This window comes from Stegodyphus dumicola, chromosome 1 (genome assembly GCF_044657685.1).
Source record: "Stegodyphus dumicola isolate Sdum_Otavi_A_Nest chromosome 1, ASM4465768v1".
Classification (NCBI taxonomy): domain Eukaryota; kingdom Metazoa; phylum Arthropoda; class Arachnida; order Araneae; family Eresidae; genus Stegodyphus; species Stegodyphus dumicola.
Genome location: NC_140768.1, coordinates 134,781,915 through 134,802,550, shown reverse-complemented (window position 1 = coordinate 134,802,550; position 20,636 = coordinate 134,781,915). Strand labels below are relative to the sequence as shown.

The 20,636-nt window shown below is 33.0% G+C and overlaps 1 protein-coding gene across 4 annotated transcripts in view; it reads left to right on the top strand.

Annotated features, from left to right (window-relative positions):
* The window catches only part of LOC118193761 (uncharacterized), a 108,247-nt gene that overhangs the window by 49,943 nt on the left and 37,668 nt on the right, over positions 1 to 20,636 (top strand). For all 4 annotated transcript variants that reach the window (XR_015042224.1, XR_015042221.1, XM_085820986.1 and 1 more), the window contains exons 9-10: positions 9,552 to 9,713; positions 15,313 to 15,681. Coding sequence is in view for 2 of the 4 variants with exons in the window: in XM_085820986.1 (XP_085677112.1) it covers positions 9,552 to 9,713; positions 15,313 to 15,681 (531 nt within the window). In the remaining 2 variants the exon portion in view is untranslated. The remainder of the gene's footprint in view (positions 1 to 9,551; positions 9,714 to 15,312; positions 15,682 to 20,636) is intronic.

Here is a 20,636-nt window from a genome sequence, read left to right as displayed (position 1 = left end):
GTATGTAGTCGGTAAGTACGGTATTACCTAGATTTAAACTTGCTCACAGCGTGAATTCCCAACTTGAATTTCTTTGTATGATACTATCCCTGATGATTGACGGATGAGTGACAAGGCATTGATGGATGGGCTGGAGAGGAAATGTGAGGAGGGGCAACACCGTCTGTTAGGAGGTGTTGGGAGGGGGTGCGAACTCCCATGGTCCCTGTCCTCTGTAAGCATTCAAGGAACATTTTCTTCTTCCCGGATAAGTGCACATTCTTTTGCATTAAAAAAAAAAAGCTCTGTGCCGTTCGCTGGTCGGCGCCCCTCCCTTGGTCAGCGCCCGCCTGCAAAGAAGGCCTTGCGGGCCCGCTTCCGCCGGCCCTGCTTATACGTCTCAATGGATCATACACAAGGCTGGTGCTGGGCTTTTTCCCACCTGATAAAATCTCTGTGGTTTCTAAATTTTGCAGCCTAGTGCCTTCCTAAATTCTGCTGCTTAATGCTCTCCTAAATTCTGCTCCCAGTTCCTGTCTTAAATTCTAAAAGTTTTGCCATTTCTAGATTTTGTTGCTCGACGTGCCACTAAAATCTAAAAATTCTGCCTCATTGGCTCAAACCAGCCCTTACCACATATCATTTCATATTTATTCTGAAACTAAAGAAATAAAATTAGCAGCTTTTCCTTTATATTCTAAATGCATTTGTTTTTATAATAACAGAAATCTTTAATTGCAAAAATTCTGAAGTGAAGAGGAAACATATTGAAAGAAACTGAATACATATGCAAATTAATCAGTTGTTTAGAATTTTAGCATTTACTATAGCTTTCCCTTTCCGTTTCCTCACCATAATGCAAATCAGATAGTTTTTAAACTGAGATTTTTGGATTATAAGACAGAAAGTTTTTGCCCTCCACTTGAATGTTGCCTTAGTTCCTGCTATATCTGATAATTTGTAATTATTCATCTTTGCGTTATCATTGCTAATATTTGAATTTGTTACTACAATAAAGTTTCTGAGCCATCTTAGATTAAATTTAAATTGCGTAGTCTTTGAATACTAGTCCACATTTATAGTTTGAATTTGGCTGTTCCTGTTTACTTGCGTCACCAAAAGCTGTAGTTTATGTTGTCAATATAACATAAGAACATGCGTATATGTTGCAAAGTCAATAAGAGGTATATTTAAATCTTTATGTGACGCTGTAGTTACCTTCAGACATAACGGTAATTTGCTTCATGTCTATCAGAGGTTTTGGGTTATTTAACTTTTACCAGATCACGTAATACCTCGTTAGGTACTGTTGAGAGAATACAAGTTATTAGTTAAAGCATGCAGAAACTAGATTTCTAATTGTTAGAAAAGATGTTTAAAGAGAAGAAATTGATATAAATTAGCCAAAATGTCTAGGAACACTTCGAATTAAAAAGACGCATAAATATTTTGTTTTGTAACTTTTAATGTGTAATTATCCTAATACTATTTAAGAATCAGTGTCAGTAAAATTACATGTATTTTAAACTGTGAAATGTTATTAGATTGTGATTTTAATAATGGTCATGTAAATCTATAACGACTGAGGGTAATTAACTACCTAATTTAATTATTTATAACTAGCTGCTCATCTTTAAAAGTTAAGTTATCCATGCGTATTAAAGCAAGTTATTGCTTTTCCTTAATCATTACTGTGGCTACAAGCTACGGGACGAAAATGTAAAAACTATTGTAAACTTGTTCTTTGCATCTAGTGAGACTTAAAATAATACAAAACAACTTATCACCTCTGCTATATTAGTGGCTTATTGGAACCTTAAAATATATTAACCAGGTTACAATACCAGAAACTGTATATGAAGGTACACTGCTAAAAAAAAAATAGGACAGTGCTATATCTCCCGTTCTACTGAGCCGATTGACAAAATTCAAACTGCAATTTTCATGTCTCGAAAGCGCGACTTAGGATATATATTAGATTTATATATAGCACATAGGTATTTTGACACAAAATCGGACCTTTTTTGAAATAACATATCAATATTTTTCCATATTTCGATTCTACGACTCAAATTATGCCAGAATACCAAGTTTTGTAAAAATCGTACGAGTAGTTTTTAAAATATTAGCTCTCAAAATTTTAGCTCCTCAATGTTAATTGAATTTGGTAAATATTTATTAATATCTCTTTTATTAAACTTTTATTATTTTTCCTTTCACATTTCGAAATTTAGGTTCATTCCAAATAAAATTTACCCATTTTTTTTTTTTTTGTGTGTTTTATTTTTTAAATTTCTATTTTTAAATAATTTGGTACTATTCGGTTTTGAGGGCCGTAAAAAATCGCCAAACTATTGTTGATGCCAGTGCTGCCAAAAATAATTGTGGCAACCCTAACGCAAAAAAGGAAGTATAATAGTAAATAACTATCTAAGATTGATGATTTAGTTTAGATGAAATGTTAATTTCGTATAATACTTTTTTATTATTATAATTTATATAAAAAAGGCTAAACATGACTGAATGGAAGCATAAGAGTAAATAACTATTTCAGATCATTTTTGTAATTTATATAAAAACTGCTAAACATAACTGAATGGATGCCTGCATCGCTATTTCGCTACCGAGTAAAAAAAATGCATAAGCATAATTTCGCTAAAGCATAATTTCATCTCTTTGGTTGTTCAAACATAATTTTCTATAATGAATGATGCCTTTTCTATGAAAATTTTCTCGGTAAAGTGCGGAATCGTACACTTATTTGTTTGCCGCTTTTTACAAGGGTAAAAAGAATTGCATTTTTGTCAATTTTCTTTTACTTTTTAAGTGAAAATAGGTCGATGTGTACAAGGATAGAATATGAGAAATTTTTAAAAACGCGTCAAGCAGTGTTGGATTCTGCACTTTACTCAAAATTCTACAGACTTTTCGTCATGGGCAATTCCCAAATTGTTAAATCCATAGGATATCAAAAAAGGATTTAAAAATTAAACTAATATTTCAATGGCGTCTTAAGAAATATAGAACTATATCAACTTACGCAATCTGAAATCAGCGCGTACGCTAGATTTGGCGCGCTGTTAAATGGGCGCGTTTGCTAGATTTGGCGCTTTTGTGCATATATTTTCGCTGCAATTTTTTTACGGTCCTCAAAACGGAATAGTACCTATAAATTTTTCAAAAAAAATGTTGAATTATAACCTATAAAATTTTTACCATCACCTTAAAGTAGGTGTATTTTTAAGCACATCTGCAAAAAATTAGACTTTTTTATTCAAAATTTTTAAAGATATACACGAATTTACATATTTTTGCGTTTTGAAATTTGGCATCTTTTTTTTTGGACGATAATAACGCCAAATGTGGTTTATGCATTTTTGTTACAGTCAATTTCCACAGCTATTTTTAACCTTAAATTTCAAGTAAAATTTTACGGAGAATTAATTATATGAATTTTTTTCCCCCAAAGATGCATAATAAATATTTATTAATACTATATGAAAAGCTATGTTTTTAAAATTATAGATGATATTATTCAAATTTTTAACTTTTTTTTTTTTTTTTTTTAATTTCTCTCTTTCTTCCTTTTTTTTTAAAAAAAAAAAATAAGAGTAAAATTTTGTAAGAGTAAATTTTTACCTTCGCCGTTTTATCGTCTGCTACTTTAGTTTAACTTCCTTTAAATCGAATTGTCTAAAACTGAGAACTTTCCTTTTATGTTTATTTGAATTTTATGAAAATATTTTATGATATAACCTGCATAATTTATTTCTAAACAAATTGTTGCTTATGAAGTGGCTGAAAAAGCGGCTAATACTGTCATCCATATTTTTAAAGCACAGTACATGTTTATAGAAACAGATTTAGAATAATCATTTTTATAAAAGTCAAATTATGATATAAACATACAACCCTCTAGAGACTGAATTAATGGAAGTTCAATGGTTATGTAGAAATGATCTGCAGCTACTTAATGGCTGGATAAGTCAGCAGGTTCTGTGGACAAGTAAGAATAATTATATAAACAACACCCAGCATTCTGGATTCAATTAACAACAAGGATACAATGTTTATTAAATGAATTTAAGAAGTTTTAAAACATAAAAAATCAACTCATTTTTTATCCTAAAATGTATTTTTGTGCATAGCGTATTTTCGTTATATCCTTAAAATTCTAATTTAGAATGTAATTGTCAAGAACTGGATCCTAATCATCAGTAATAGAATAAGTAATTATTACGGTTATTAATAAATCGTTCTTAGAAAGTAATTGCAAATATTTCAAAAAACTTTCTGTCTGAATGCAAATATTTTTAATTTTATATTAATCAAGATTGCACACGATATTATTTATTTACACTTCAATTCTTACCGTCAGCTCTAGTAGAAGTTACAAATCAATTATATTTAATTAAGGATTGTATTGGAATGGATTATTTAATTATGGCAAAGCACACGAGGGCTATCTGTCTAAAGGGAGGGATGCCTTCGTGGAGGACTTTCTAATGGAAACTGGCTCGTATACACGTTACACATGGGGAAAAAACGGTAACGCCCATGCAGCCAGCCCGTTCGCAGGATTCGAACCTCAGACCGAACTACCAGTATTCAGCGTCTTTACCGCTCTGCCGCGGTATGTATCCTAAGTCGCGTTTTCGAGACATCGAAAACCCAATTTGAATTTCATCAATCATACAGAAGTGTCCCCCCTTTTGCATAGTGTACTTTTCCACACAATCCATAACTCACAGATAGTACATTATGTCTACCAATCTGTGGGTGCACATGCTACTTTATTTACCCTTTTATGGTAGTAGTTGCAAAATGGTATGCTTTGTACTTGGTTTTGTTCAAATACTTGATTATCACTGAAAGTTTTGTTGTAGTTGTTGTTAAGAAGTCTAATAGCTCTTTTTTTTTTTTTTTTTTTTTTTTTTTTTTTTTTTTTTTTTTAGACTTCCAGAATAATGTCCAACGCGTGAAGAGCAGGTTCTAAAACATTTTAAACATCTTATTAACCTTCCAAGTGGCCAAGTGTTGGGCCCCAGAACTACAAACTTTCCACACAGTTCATTAGCAAGTGTTAGTTTCTTTCCAAAATGACCCTCTTATTTTGTACCTTGATTCTTTTTCTTCCAGTATTTATACAGCTTAACTGTTTGGATATATTTCAAGATGCATGGGTGCGTACTTAAGTGTATCACGGGGGGGGGGAATTTGAATACATATATATGGCTTAGTCTCTTGTAAGGTTAAAATGTAATTTTTTTTATATCATTAATAAATGAATATCTTAAAAATATTAATTCCCAAATCATGGGACCTTAACTAAAATGAGAAAAAATGTTTCAAATGAAATATTTTATTACAATTATACAAAAAACTCACAACATTTCAGATAAAAATATAATATTAGATCATATTATATACAGCACAGGATTTCTATCTACTGTAAAGGACTTTTACAATAGATATACAGAGTACTTTACAGAGCAATACAAATATCAATAACTTTGTATGTCTAAATATTTATTTTAAAATTTTATGAGAAAAAAGAAAATTAAAAGCTAAATTTTTCAAAATGTTTGCCACTTGAAGAGACTAGAGAATGGAAGTCTCAATTCAGATTTCTGACTAAGCTGCTTGAGTTGATTTATTGAAATTGATCATACTTCATTTGATATTGCTGTTTTTGTCTCTTTTATTATTTTCGATCGATTTCAGCAAATGGTATCTATAACACAGCTCCATGAATTTAGGGCTATAGGGGATAAGCAAATCCTATACAAAAGACATTCATTAAGTTTCTTGTGATAACATGATTAACATAGTGATTTCTCAGCAATTCCAGGACACTGCCTGTTGAAATAGAGGAGTGCCATTCTTCAGAACTTATGTCTTTTGGATCCAGTCTTTCTAGAAGACACATGGAATGAACCTTGTTCTAAAATAATTGAGGTAACATGGCTTTGGACTATTTTTAAAGGCACCAGACCACTTCCTGAGTATTTTGGTGGGTCTGTGATCAGAAACGTAAACTGTTTTGACTAAATAAACTTAGTCTTCAAATACTGTTTTAGTAACGGGAAGGGATTTCAAACAAAAATATCTATAGACTCTATAAATATAAGAATATAAATACGTTTCCTTTGGATCTCTGAGGAAAAGTTCATAAAATTTGGCCATACAAATTTCATATATTGATGAGTTATTCAAATAATAAAATAAAACCACTAAAACACTCTGCGTTCTAATTTTCACTATTTCTTATTCGAAGCACACAGAATATTAGTTGACAATCATGGACACAATTTTAAAAATTATGTAACTAAATATCTTTGGTAAAGAGACTAAAAAAAATTGAAAATGCTTACCTAATTGCCTGGTCAAATGATGCACTAAGCAGCTGACTGCTATCTCTAGAAAACTGCTTCACCTTTGGCCTTCACCTTTGGTCACACCTTTGGCATGAGCTTTTTCGAAACGCCTGAGGCACTGACCAGTTTGAATTTTCCATACCTGAATTTAGTAAAAAAATGAAAAAATTTTATTTGTTGTATCATTTTGATCTAAAAGCATGCACACACACATAAAAATTGCTGACAAAAAATATTAAGAATTTCATTGACAACAGTGTCTTCATGTAACATGCCAAGAATAAAAATTTAAAAATTAAAAAAATAAAATTAAAAAATAATGCATTTCTTGATATATGGCTGTGAATTTGTGTAATATGCATGGATCTGACAAACATGTGAATGCAAATGAAACTTTCCATTTTATAGTACAATCAAAAGTCGTTAATCCAGACTCATCGGACTTCAGCGATTCCGGATTATCGATTTTTCCAGATTATAGATCATCAGTTTAAATCTCATCAGATGGCATGCAGAAATTCTAAAATTAAAAATATGAAACCGTAATTTATGAAATAAAGAACAATTATGATCTAAAGGTTATCAAAATTTACAAAAAAAAAAGCTTAATATTTATTTGTTTACTTTATATTTATCATATTTAGGCGTAATTTGAGCTGTAGAATCGAAATATGTAAAAAAATTGGTATGTTATTTCAGAAAAAGTCCGATTTCGTGTCAAAATAACTATGTGAGAGTACAGCTGTATATAAATCTAATATATATCCTAAGTCGCGCTTTCGAGACATGCAGAACGCAATTTGAATTTTGTCAATCGGCCGAGTAGAATGGGAGATATAGCACTGTCCCCCCCCTTTTTTTTTTTTTTTCTTTTGAGCAGTGTACAACACTTGTAGAGACATTAGGATTTTTTTTTAAACAGGAACAAATGAAAAATGAACAAGTGCTTTCACCAAAAATCAAACCGCGGACTTCTGGAATATGCGCCCAGCATGCAGACCACCACACCAAGAAGACATGTCAAGAAGGCGGGAGAAATACTCCCCCTTTTAAAAGGTGACTGGGGCTTGAGGGGACCCAATCCCCAAATCCTGGGTGAGGAGAATCATCATCCACCACCCATTTAGTTCAGGCGCCTCTGTAGAGACATTAGGTATTTTTTGGAAGCAGGAAAGATGAAAAATATGCAAAGCTTTTGCCGGGAATCAAACTGCGGATCTCTCAAATACGAGCCGAGTGTGCAGAGCACCACACCATGAAGACATGCCAAGAAATGTGGGAGAAATACCTTACCTACAACAGGCTTTCATTTTTTTTCTGATCAACAGGTCTCTCTCTCGGCAAGCAGCAGCATTAGCAATAGCTAATCTTCTGTTACAAATCATGCCGATTATGATTTTATTTCTCATTTTAACCTGTGCCATTTAACATAAAATTTACCTGCTATTTACTAAGCCTTTAGACTGAGTAAGTACATGGCAAAATGAGACATAAAAGAAAAAATCAGCATAAAGCTGCTAATAAAATGTAAATGAAATGTTCCCAAAGTTCTTTCAAATATGTCCAACTATTATATGCGTTAAATATTTAATGCTGTTTGATAAATTTTATATGGATTTCATTCTCAAATTTTTTTTAATATGTTTCAAATTTGTTTTATGCGTTAAATATTTAATGCTGTTTGATAAATTTTATAATATGGATTTCATTCTCAAATTTGTTTTAAAGTTATGTTTAATAAGAATGCATTATACTTTCAGATCTATTTTATTCTTAGAATGTTATTACAAAAGTGAAATTCAGATATAAGCCGATTGAATTGAATTTTTTAGCTTCTATTGGCTGATAGGTCCTTAATTTTTCTCATTAATGGTCCTTAAAAGTCCTTAAAAGTACTTAATTTCCATGTGCAGAAATGTGTGCGAAGCCTACTTTAGTGCAGGTAGTAATCACGATCCAAATCTATGATTTTCTGCTAATGTTTTGATAGTTTTTCAAAGACTTCGGCCCAGAAACTTAGTGGCCCAAAAACAGATCACTCTCGTTTTAGATGTCCTCAGCAGAATGGAAGATAGCACCAACAAAATACAGATACAGGTGCGAAAAAAATAGAAGTAAGGAACGATGTCAGGGCTATATGGTGGGTGTGGCAAAAGACCCTATTCTAGTCCTTGCACAGTCCAGCTGGTGAATGCAGACACATATGCTCTTGCATTGTCTTGATGGAACATTAACTTTTTATGCCGGAACTCAATTCGAAACTTTTCTTTGATAACAGTGTCAACACGGTCTAGCATCTCGCTGTACATCTTACTGTCAAGGGTTTTACCTTTAATATCATGAAAATCTCACCAGATACAAAGCATGAAGTTTTTGTTAGTCAAACTGTGCTTTGCGATGCTGCCGACGGGCTTACCGGGTGCAGACCAACCCCCTTTTTGGCCTGTGTTGTTGAAGTAAATCCACTTTTCATCACAAGGGACAATCCAGGTCAGAATTTTGTCCGTGCATTGATATTCCAGCAGATTAGTACAGGCCTGAACACATCTGTTCTTATCTACTTGAATCAGCTCACACGCACCCAGTGATTGAACTTGTACATTAAGTTTATGCAATGCATAGGACTAATGGATGTGGCTCCTTAGCAAACATTCGAATGGTTGCATACTGATCTTCTTCCCCAGTTCTTACAGGTGGGCCTTACCAATACCAGTAGTCCAACCAAAGCACTCTGCTTTTTGAATGCCATAGTCTTTGTTTTTGAACTTTTGGTACCAAACCTTCACAGTGTCATATGATGCAATATTAGTACCTAAAGCTGTATACATGATTTAGCAGCATTCTGTAGCTAAGTTTTTGCAATAGAAGTGGAAGTAAATGATGGGTGTAATCTGGTAGCATGATAGTTCCATTTCAGACACCTTAATGATAGCAGTATTTTTTTACAAATTTCACAACTGTGTTCACACAGTGTTCTAAAGCAAGACATTTTCTTTCAGATGCCAAAAATCATTTGACAAAATATGGTTAAACATGCCAACGCGAACTCTTTGCACAGACAAAATTTTCAGTGGCTGGAAAGTTTCATTAAAACTCGATATATTTATAGTGAACTGTATAAAAAGCCCAAACACATTTATTGATAGATGAATAGTAAGGGTTGTTCTGAATAAATGTTTTCTCTTTTGTTTTCAGGCATTTTCGAGTGTATTAAAAGCAAACTGTCTGTTTCTAGTTTGGGACCAATTGTTTTTAAATAAATGGGAAAATAAAATTTTCCAAGATGTGTGCTTATCTTTAATGGGCCTATTAAAGCCATGGTTTATGCTCTCAAAAAGTAAAAGTGATATCGAGAAGGTAAGGCATAATTTTTTTAAGCCCCTAAGAAAAATTAATTATTTTATTCAATACCTTATGTATTTCTCTTAATGTTGAAAAGAATAGTAATAAATTGCTAATCAATATTATGAAAAATTAAACTGTAACCACTAAAACTAATATGTAATATCTGTATGGGGGGAATAAATGAGCAAAATGAAAAAAAAAATTTTTTTAATTTGCTTTATTGTACTTTGTTTAGGGAAAGACCTATGTTAGTATCATTTTTAATTTAGGAGTGAAATTTTTTAAGGATTTTATAGCAGTTGCAAGTAATTTGTTACCATAGTTATAATTTAGAGACCAGTTAATGTAATATACATATATTAGTCACATAGTCTGGATTTGCATCAGCTTCTTTTTTACTCCCTTCATGTCTAATCTTTGATCTGGATAATGCAAACATCATTAAGGGCACCATCTTGCATCTTTGAGGAACATTGTACAGAATGTTTTACATATCTACATAATAAAAGAAAATTTTATGTATAAAAAATGCTAGTTCTGATTACTAAAAATATGCACAAATATAAAATACATGTGCTCAATATATGATAATAATAGGAATATGCTATGCCTCAGCTTTCTAAAAGAGGAATTTTTCTACAAGTTGGGATTCCTGTTGTTGACTTTGTCAGTGATATCTGCATATTCTTGAGTGATCAACTCTTAATTGAAAGGTAAAGTGAAAGAAGATTTACAGAAACATTATATAAACACCGATGAGCAGTAATTCCACTTATTCTTTTAATAAAGAAGTTTTCTTAGTGCTATTATGTGTAGTCCTGAAATGCCTATTTTAAATGATTTAAAGATAAAGTATGTGCCTCAGCCAATAGTATGAAGTTTGAAATAGTCATCAATGCATGAATTCAGCTACTATTCAATATATACTGCTGGCCATTATAATTGCAACACCAGGAAGGAATGATCTGATGAATGTCAAAAAAAAACATGAAAGGAAGAAGAGATTGGGATATGCTAATGATTACTATTTCAGCACATTTAGATGGTGCAGGACGGAGAAATGATATCTGAAGCACTGCATAAAAGAAAAGTTGTGTAGTGGATTTCTCATTCAAAAAGCACTTTGTAAGGTCAGAGTTTGCTCAGAATATTGTGTTATGCCTCGAATAATAAGAAGAAAGACTTACCAGCAACTATTGGAATTCAATAAAGGCAGGATTGTTGTCTATTGATGACTCTAGATTATTGTTCCATGATAATGCCCGTTGCACTGGTCGACATCCAACCATTGTCATGCAAATATGGAATCAATGTGCTGCTATCGAATGCCATGCAGGATCTCAATGCCCTCCCATGACTAATGCCCGAGAGGACAGACATATTGTAAGGTCAGCTCTGCAAAACTATACAACCATTTCACTATTAGTCAGGAAATGGGCATGTTTGCAGCACTCCCAGTATCCACTTGTATGGTGCGTCAATATTTGCAGCAGTGTGGACCATCAGCACGACGACCATTACTTTGGCTTCCCTTGACAAAGCAGCATACAGAGAGATAGTGACTCTGGTGCACTGAACAACAAAGTTCGATACAGGAATGGAACAATGTCATCTTTTCAAACGAGTCCCAGTTTTGTGTGCAGTATTCTGATGGCCATATAACGTACCTGTCCTAAGCTTCACTGGACACTCGCCTATGTGGGCACACTAGACAATGAAGCAGCTGACCACCTGGCAAGAGATAGTGCAAATGGACAACTTGCCCCAGCCATCTCTCTGCCAATACATTATCACATCTTTAATCAAGACTGGAACAGGGCCTTATGTCCCTGTGGGAAACTATCTGGACACAAGGGCTAACAGGAATGGAGGATGTTTAATTTCCTTCCGATGCCCTCATGTAAATTAACCACTACAGCAGAACAATGACATATTTACTGACAGCACATGGCCCTTTTGCAGCTTATCTGTTTCGCTTTATATTGCACCACACAGACTCATGCATATGCAGCTCAACAGGTACCATCAATCACTATATGTTCGAGTGTGAAATCAACCAAAGACCTACATTTCTGGCCATACACAGCTAAAAATCCATATGTATAGCTGAAGCAACTCCAAAAGAGTAAGCTGCTATGAAACAAAGCTTAAAACTCTCATAGACCACTTGGCAATGAACTGCGAAAATCTAAAAGCAATCTTCAAAAAAACATTTCAACGCAGTCAAAGTCTCTTTAATAACTACAAGTCACAAATACCTATCTTCCAAAGTAACTGTATAAATTCAGGTACAGATTTATTTAATTTTTAATTAAATTTTAATATTCTGTAGAGATTTTTGCCTAGGCTTAGTGATAATAGAATGCTTCACCTATTGAGTACAAATGCTGATAGTCATATGACAGGCAGTACAACAACTCAGCTGGTGATAAGTACATGTACATTTCTGGAGGCTCCGCGGAGACAATGCATCGCCTCCTTGCATTTGATCTTAGCCTAGGGGCCTGCACCTAGTATGTCGTTTGGGCAGCCATTGGATACACGACACGCACATCTCTAGTTTGGTTTGACCATAATTGTGCCCTATATTTGAGGCCTGCCAAACGCCATCTTCCAACAAGATCATTCAAGACCACATGTTGCATTTCGTGTTCTGACCTTCCTCGATACACAGGGTATTCATTTGTTGCTTTGGCCTGCACAGTCTCCAGATCTGTCCCCATTGAAAACATTTGGTCATGGGTTCCTGGAAGACTGGCTCGCCAACTCTCTTCAACTAATTCTATTGATAAAGTGTGTCATAGACTTGAAGCAGCATGGAATGAGTTGCCCGTTTCTGTCATCCAAGCCCAATTTGACTCCATGCCTAACCCGGTAAGGACTGTTTTAGCTGCCAGGGGTGACTGCTGTTTTTACCAATTTTGCACTCCTGTAAACTCCCAAATTATTTACAAATTTAATCATTTTGTTTTCTAAAGAGTGGTAGACATGCCAAATAGTATTACTATTAAAATGTTGTAAGTTCATTATATGTAATAATTTCTGTTATTAAATATGTAAGCAGAATAACCTATTTTGAAGATGAATTTAATATCTAAATTCAGTTTAATTTTAGTCCAAATAATTTCATATGTTGCAATTTTTTCTATATGTTTAATGTCTTAATTTACTTTCATGTAGAAGTCTAAATGTCTTATATGTATATTTATTTACATAAATTTATTTTTTGACTTTGTTAAATAATTGAATTTATCAAAAGTATTGAAAACATTTCAAATAAACTTATATAAATAATCATAATATAAAAAATTAACTTATGTAATCATGTATAATTTTATTAAAAACCTTACAACCTGTGTAGAAAGTTTTTGTAATGTCCTAGTGTACTTGATTAAAATTTAAATTTTCATATGGCAAACCCTTAATAATTTATTCAAGCTATCTTTAAAGCATGTGATACCATCACATTTATGCACATTCAACCATTTCACACTATAATCAGGTCCCCATATTTAATGAAACATTTATTCTATTACTTTGTTTTGTGTTTACCGAAAATCAAAGTGCATAGCAAAAGGTTTTGAAAGTCTTGATAGCTGATAAAATGAAAAACACATTGCTGCCAGCATGTCGTATTAAACACAAAATGTGTCTTTCTTCCTGAGTAAAATTTTATGGGATTGAAAAGTGCAATATTTTTGGTTATTTAAATGAATAGAAAAGAAGTTTCTGTGTTCAATAAATAGAACTAATACTGCTCCTTCGTCTTTCATAATTTATCAATTTTTATTTTATTTATTTAAGTGGCATACTTCTGTCTTATGTACAGATTATATATTTCCTACATGAAAAGAAAAATCTGTATATCAACCTTGTTTAAAATGTGCAGAGTTTTTCTGTAAGTTGAAAAGATCTTCTTTAAAATGTGTAGAATTTCTCTTGTTCTTTAACTTACTAAACATACAATTGCATTTGGTAACAAAATAAACTTTTTTATCATAAAGGGTGATTGTTTTCCGGATATAACTGGATTTCCAGATTTTTTACTTTCTCATATGGTAAATATCCATAATATTTTGCATTCAAATTCTGAATGTCTGAATTTATTAAATGCAGATTTACTACCTTTCTTTGTACTTTAAGAATAAATACATTATTCAGAACTGACATTAATTTAAAACTTTTAGACTATATAAAGTTCATTTGAGAAAATAAACCGAGTAACTCATTGAAGTCTGATTATTTTCGATTTATTCAGTGCACTTTCGATGGTGCTGCTATTTCTCAACCTGTGAAATGGCAGTGCATAAACTGAAATAAAGCGGAAACCATAGTAGGAACTGGGATCAACACTGAGCTCGAAACAACTTGTGTTAATCCAAGACATAAGGTGGACATCCTAAGCATAAATGCACATCTACTGTTACAGTATATTTGCATGATTTAGTAGCGATCAGCCTAAGTTGAGAACACTAGATATGCTAAAAAGTATTTGCATCCACTGAAGAATACAATCCTTATCATTTCTAGCAACTTTAATTTAGAAAATAAGCAATGAAATGTGAATATTATTGAGATGAAAAGATAAAAGATGTATAGAGAAAGAACATTCTCTAAATTTTTATTTGAAAGTAATAGAGTATATGTGTCAGTCATTTGATGACCAGTGGAACAGATCCCTTTCTTGGCATTTTTGTAATTTATTTTAAAATCTAGTTTTTTTTAATTGCGTTTAAAAAATTTCTACCAGGGATGGTGTTTTTCTTACTGCATCATGTCTTGCGAACAATAAGGGCACTGCAAGAGATCACCTCGATTCCTACTCATTTTATGCACTAAAAAGATCGTTTCGGCATGCAGTTAAAAGTATTTCTTCATCTCTGGCTTAAGTGCTGTGAAAACTGTGGAATAGTATTTATTTTCATTAAGCAAAAATATGTGTGAAATTTTGTAGTTAGAAAATTCCTCTCGAGATCTTGTTATTTAAAGATTTTAGGATAATTTATTGAATAGCTGTACAACCAAAATTCTTTATATTTTGTTAACCATTCTTGGCCAGCTAGCAGTCTCTCATCTCTTTCATCTATTCGTATGTGTGTTTCAGGTTCTTATCTAATACTAGAAGGATTAAGTGAAAAACCATTGTGTACCTCAAATTTTCTTATTGATTGATCATACTGAATTTTCAGTTATTTGTGAAGAAAAATATAAAAGCAGCAATTTACAATTATCCCCCTCCCCATTTAAAAAAAAAAGATGGGGGGACAAGTTAAACTTTTTTAAATATTAAGAAGCCAAAAAGGTAACTAACTTCCTGAAATGATGTAGTGAAATAATTTAATTTTATATACTTTTTGCTTCAATAAAAAAATTGAAAATATGTGTGTAGACTTATATGCATGGGTATCATAATAATATTTTGAATTATGTGGAATCAGATTTTTAATCCACAATATTTCTCAAAATTTTTTAAATGGGTTTGAAATCCCTGGATAAACTTTGTTTATTAATTACATCATAAATTGTTGTAATGTAGCATTAATTTTATGCAAATGTCTCTATTTTTAAATATGCTTTATTTGTTTTTTTCTGTATATTCTTTTTTTTAAAGGTGTTTTTGGAAGAACCAAGTTACTTGTATATGCTTGATGTCCGTAGTGCTCTGTCCTTCATTCAAAAAAAGGTTAATTTTTCTGAAATTCCATCGGTGAATAGAAATATAAAATATTGGAAACAGGAACCAGTAAAATCACCCAGTCCAGTTCAACCTCCACCTCCTCCACCAGTGGTACCCGTGCCTGCAAGAGCATCAACACCACCTCCAAAACCTGTGCCATCTCTTCCCAAGTTCATTCCTTGGGTACCTTATAACAAGGAAAAAATAAAGGATACTGCTTTGGTTAAAAGCAAAGTTGATATGCCGTTTGATCTGTATATTGACTCTGTACGCTTTGTTCCAGATTATGCCACTGTTGTTAAAGTAAGTAGTTTTTATTTTATGTATAAAATTGCTTTTGAACATTTAATAAATTATGAATGGTATTAAATTGAATCATTTCTGTATGTTCATCCATCATATTGTGGCCTTAAAACAGCAAGAAGAAAAACAGATGGGCCCACCACATGTCTTTCGTGTATGGCCTTTTTAATTATACACATTTTTCATTTTTTTCCCCTCTTGCACTTCATTTAAACTTATTTCCTCGAATTTCGCTAGAGTTATGTTTCTTATTCTATCAATTTAGTTCTCATTTTGCGGCAAAGCAAAAATACATAAAAAGCTTAAATATCTTCCTTAAAAATTATAAAATACAGAAAACTAAAAACACCAAATGGAGTTAAAGAAATAATTTTTACTTAAGTTTTTACACCAAAACAAGCAATTCAGCCAAAAGGCGAGAAGACCAGATTTTCAGTACACAAAATTTGAAAGTTAAATTTCAGTCTCACTGGGCAGAAAGACACTGAAATTGGTACACCATCTAAATTCATTATTCTATTAAGAGTTTCAAGTGTTAACAAATGGCAGCCTTTTTAGGACTACCACTACTTTTAAATTGTTGATAATTCTACAACTATTACATGCAGATTAACTAAAGGCATAAAAACTTTAATTGGAACTTAAGAACAACATAATTAACTCACTTTTAAACCAAAAAAATGTACAATTTACCAACATATTAGAATAAAAATACTGAGCTCACCTAGTTGGTTAACAGGGTGGAAATATATATGTGTATGTATCCATAAACAGTGTAATAATTTTTAAAATATATATAACTCCTATTAAAATGTGTATATTTAGACAAAATGTTTAGGAAATAGTCTTTAAGTTTAGAGGATATGAAGGCATTAACCGAAATCTTTATATAAGGAGGGTAAAGTTGTATGGCTTAGAGTAGAAGATTTGTTAAAATATACAAATGTAAAATATTTTCTAAAATTTCTTTATATTTCTGGCTGCTTTACTTTTATTAATAAACAGCCAAATAATTTCTTAAGTCATAATTGCTTCTCAATTTACGAGAAGAATTTTATCTGTTTCTTTATGTATTCTTTTTTCTGTTCCAAGATTTTTGCCGGAAATTTTAAAAATAGATTATTACTTACTCAAGAGCTGAAAACAACTAGTAGTGCTGTCTAGCCAACCCATAGATCAAAACCAGTTTTTTGCCTTCTTACTAACCTTTAATCTTCAATCTGTCCCATGTACAAAATTTTTGTGTTTTTCAGCTACTTGTTTTTGAGTTATGCCAGGTACATACACATGTATAATGTACAGATTTCACTTACACACACACACACACAAAAAAAAAAAAAAAAAAACTCTTCTGAATCCATTTTAAATCCGTTTGCAATCCGTTTTGGAAAAAAGAGTTTTTTATTCTGTCTATATGTATTGGTAACATGAAAAAAAAAAAAAAAAAATCAATCAATCAGTATGATACCCAAAGTTTTTTGCAATTACAGTACTTCCTTACTGATAAACTATTATACAGGGTGATCATAATTAAAGTTTAAGTTTCAAAACGCTATAAAAAAAGAACCACTGATGAAAATGATGTGAAATTTGAAAGGAATGTTATTGAAGAAGGCGGGAAGCGTATGGCAGAAGAAAAAAATTAGTTTCAAAAGTTAGCAACAGATGGCGCTGTAAGCGGCAGAATCACAACGAGAAATGATTCGTAAAACAACGGCTAAGGTGGAAGTTACACATTAAAGCGCATTCACAAATTAGAATTGTTGAATAATTTTATTTGCATGACTGTACATATCACATCGAAAGGGACAAATCGGTTTCAAGAGTTTTGCGGCGACGTACCGCATAAGAACCATTCATCAAAGAAATTCGGAACTGTCGCGAGACTGGCGCAAAACATGTTCAATATGGTGTCCACCATTGTGTGCAACAAGTTGAAAGCGACAAACAGCATGTTCCACAACGGATCGCAGTGTCTCCGGGGTGATGTTCAGAATGTGTTGTGAAATGCATGCCTTTAATTCCGCTAATTTGCAATTGGAGCACGGAACACAACATCCTTCAGATATCCCCACAGCCAGAAATCACACGGAGTAAGATCAGGCGATCGGGACGGCCAGGCTGTAGGGAAATGATGGCTGATAATTCAAGCATTTCCGAAATGGTGCCTCAGCAGCTGCTTCACGGGATGTGCAATGTGCGGAGGAGCATCGTCTTGCATAAAAATGATTTCATCCACACATCCATGCTGTTGCAGAGCTGGAATCACATGGTTGCGCAAAAGAGACACATACCTCTGACCAGTGACAGTTGCGGTAACAGGACCGGACTCGAAAAAATATGGTTGTAGGATGAATGATGCCATAAAGCCGGACCATACGGTGACCTTTTCAGGATGAAGTGGTACGGGGTGCGTTGCCAATGGATTATCTGTTGCCCGTATTCGACAATTCTGGGTATTCACGTATCCTGTCAGATAGAAATGGGCTTCATCTGTCCACAAAATTTTCCACGGCCATTCATTATCCACTTCCATGCGAGCCAGGAATTCTAACGCAAACGTCTCCCTAGCTGTCAGGTCAGATGGAAGCAACTCCTGCACATGGCCAATTTTGTATGGATAGCATTGCAGGATGTTTCGTACAATTTTCAGCACCGTGCTCGTAGGCTTGTCCAATGTTCGGGCAATTCCTTGTGCACTGCACAGTTGCACACCACCGGCCGACCCCTCCTGTAATGCTGGGGCCACTTCTTCAACTACCGTCGAATGCACTCGTTTTCTCCCTCTACCAGATTGCACATCAAACGAACCTGTCGTTTCGAATTTTTCCATCATTTTCTTTAGACCTACGACACTCATTGGACCAATGCCTTCTTTTATTTCAGTGTCCTGAATTTTTGCAGAGCTACTCTTGCACAATCATCATTCTTGTAATACAACTTTACCAGCAGAGCACGGTCCTGCAGTGAAACACCCATGGCGAATGTCTGAGACGCGAAATGAGGAACAGCCTGGTACCTGACGGCTTTATAACACTGAAATTTAACTAACATTTTAATTTACGTCTTCTTCCGCTTGAGCGCCATCTGTTGCTAACTTTTGAAACTAAATTTTTTCTTCTGCCATAACGCTTTCCGCCTTCTTCAATAACATTCCTTTCAAATTTGACGTCATTTTCATGAGTGGTTCTTTTTTTTATAGCGTTTTGAAACTTAAACTTTAATTATAATCACCCTGTACATTTAGTAACTGTTAAATATTTATTTCTGTAATCTTTTATTGTTCTAAAAATGACTTAAAAGAAAAATAAAGGTAATTTTTTTCACAAAATTACTAGTTTTTTTTTTTTTTTTTTTTTTTCAAAATTAGTCACGAAGTAGGCACTTATAATAATATATTTACAATAAATTTTCCTTCCATGCTAATGAATATACTGGTTAGCAGAATTGCTTATTATATTAGTAAAATTTTTCAAGATAAAAGGATACTTACAATTGAAAATTCCTCTCAATCATTGCTGATGGAATAAGATATACATTGTTACATCCATTCCCTAGAGTGGTGTGTGTCACATTTAAAACAGAGCTGCATAAAATTATATTGTGGTCAACTATGATCAAGACCTGTGGCATAGCCTCTAACTTAATCTGTCTGTTATAATTCAGAAAGCCATACATTGCCTGGGCATAATATTAGCACTAGCAACATAAAAATATCATATTTTTTTGTAACAGTAACATAGTTTACATGTAAAAAGTTTCTTATATTTTGCAGTTATATTGTTGTATTTTAATAGTAAAAAATCCAAAAGTAACAGAAAGTGTATGGTTGCTACAGAAATTCACAAAAATTTCATTTTTTTTAGTAATGAAACATTTTATTACCGGAATAGTTGAATTTTTCACCAATGAATGACTGTCAAGATCCCAGAGAACTGCTTTTCAGATTAGACATTAATCAGGATCATCCTCGAAAGTAACCTTACAAAATCCAATTCATACAGGAACTGTCTCCAGTTGAATTTAAGAAAAGTCATAGATTTTCAGTTCAAGTTTTTTAGCAGTTGAAAAGTAATAGAGACTGGCTTTGAAACAATCTGTGGACTGACAGGGTGCAATTTTTGCTTAATGGAAGTGTAAATGCACACAGCTGTCATATCCGGATGAGAGAGAACTCGCACATGTTTGTATCATATGCACACACCCTTTACATCAGCAAGTGGTGATAGGGGGTCATTGAATCATACATTTTAAGTTTCCTTTTCTTTGAAGAATTTGGTAGTGGTATATTTTGAGCTGTTTTTATCACAGTTGAGAATTATGCAACACTTACTGTTCTAGAGTACTGTTCTCTCCTTGCAAGAGAGAATTTCACATTCATGCAGGATGGAGTGCCTTCCCACAGGTTTTCTTAGAACTTAAACCATGATCATGTGTTCAGTTGCTCTTTTCCTCACAGCATCCAAGGTCTCCAGCTCTATGTATTGTATTTTTTGGTTATGATATATTTGGAATCACAGGTATACAGAGGTTCATTGATGCTGGTAGCCACAATGAAAGAAGTTATTCCATTGTGAAATAGCAATTTGATAAAAATGTTGTGTATTTGGAACACTTTTCAATGCTCTGCAGAGTGATATGCATGTCATTCTGGCTATCATATATTTGATGGCTATCATATTAACCATTTATAATCTCATCTGCCATGTGAACTGTGCTGCATTACTTTGTGGGATTCTGACACAACTAAAGCCTCTGATAATGAAATATTTTAATAATGACTCATTATTTAAAAAAAAAAAATCCTTTGTCTTTCAATGCATTTCTGTGAATTGTGCATCATGTTACTGCCAGTATTTTTCAAATTACTTAATTTTTCCTTTTGCTTTTGGATCATCAAATATGATTTCTTTTATGTAAATAATTACTAATTCTCGTGAATGTACTTTTTTTGT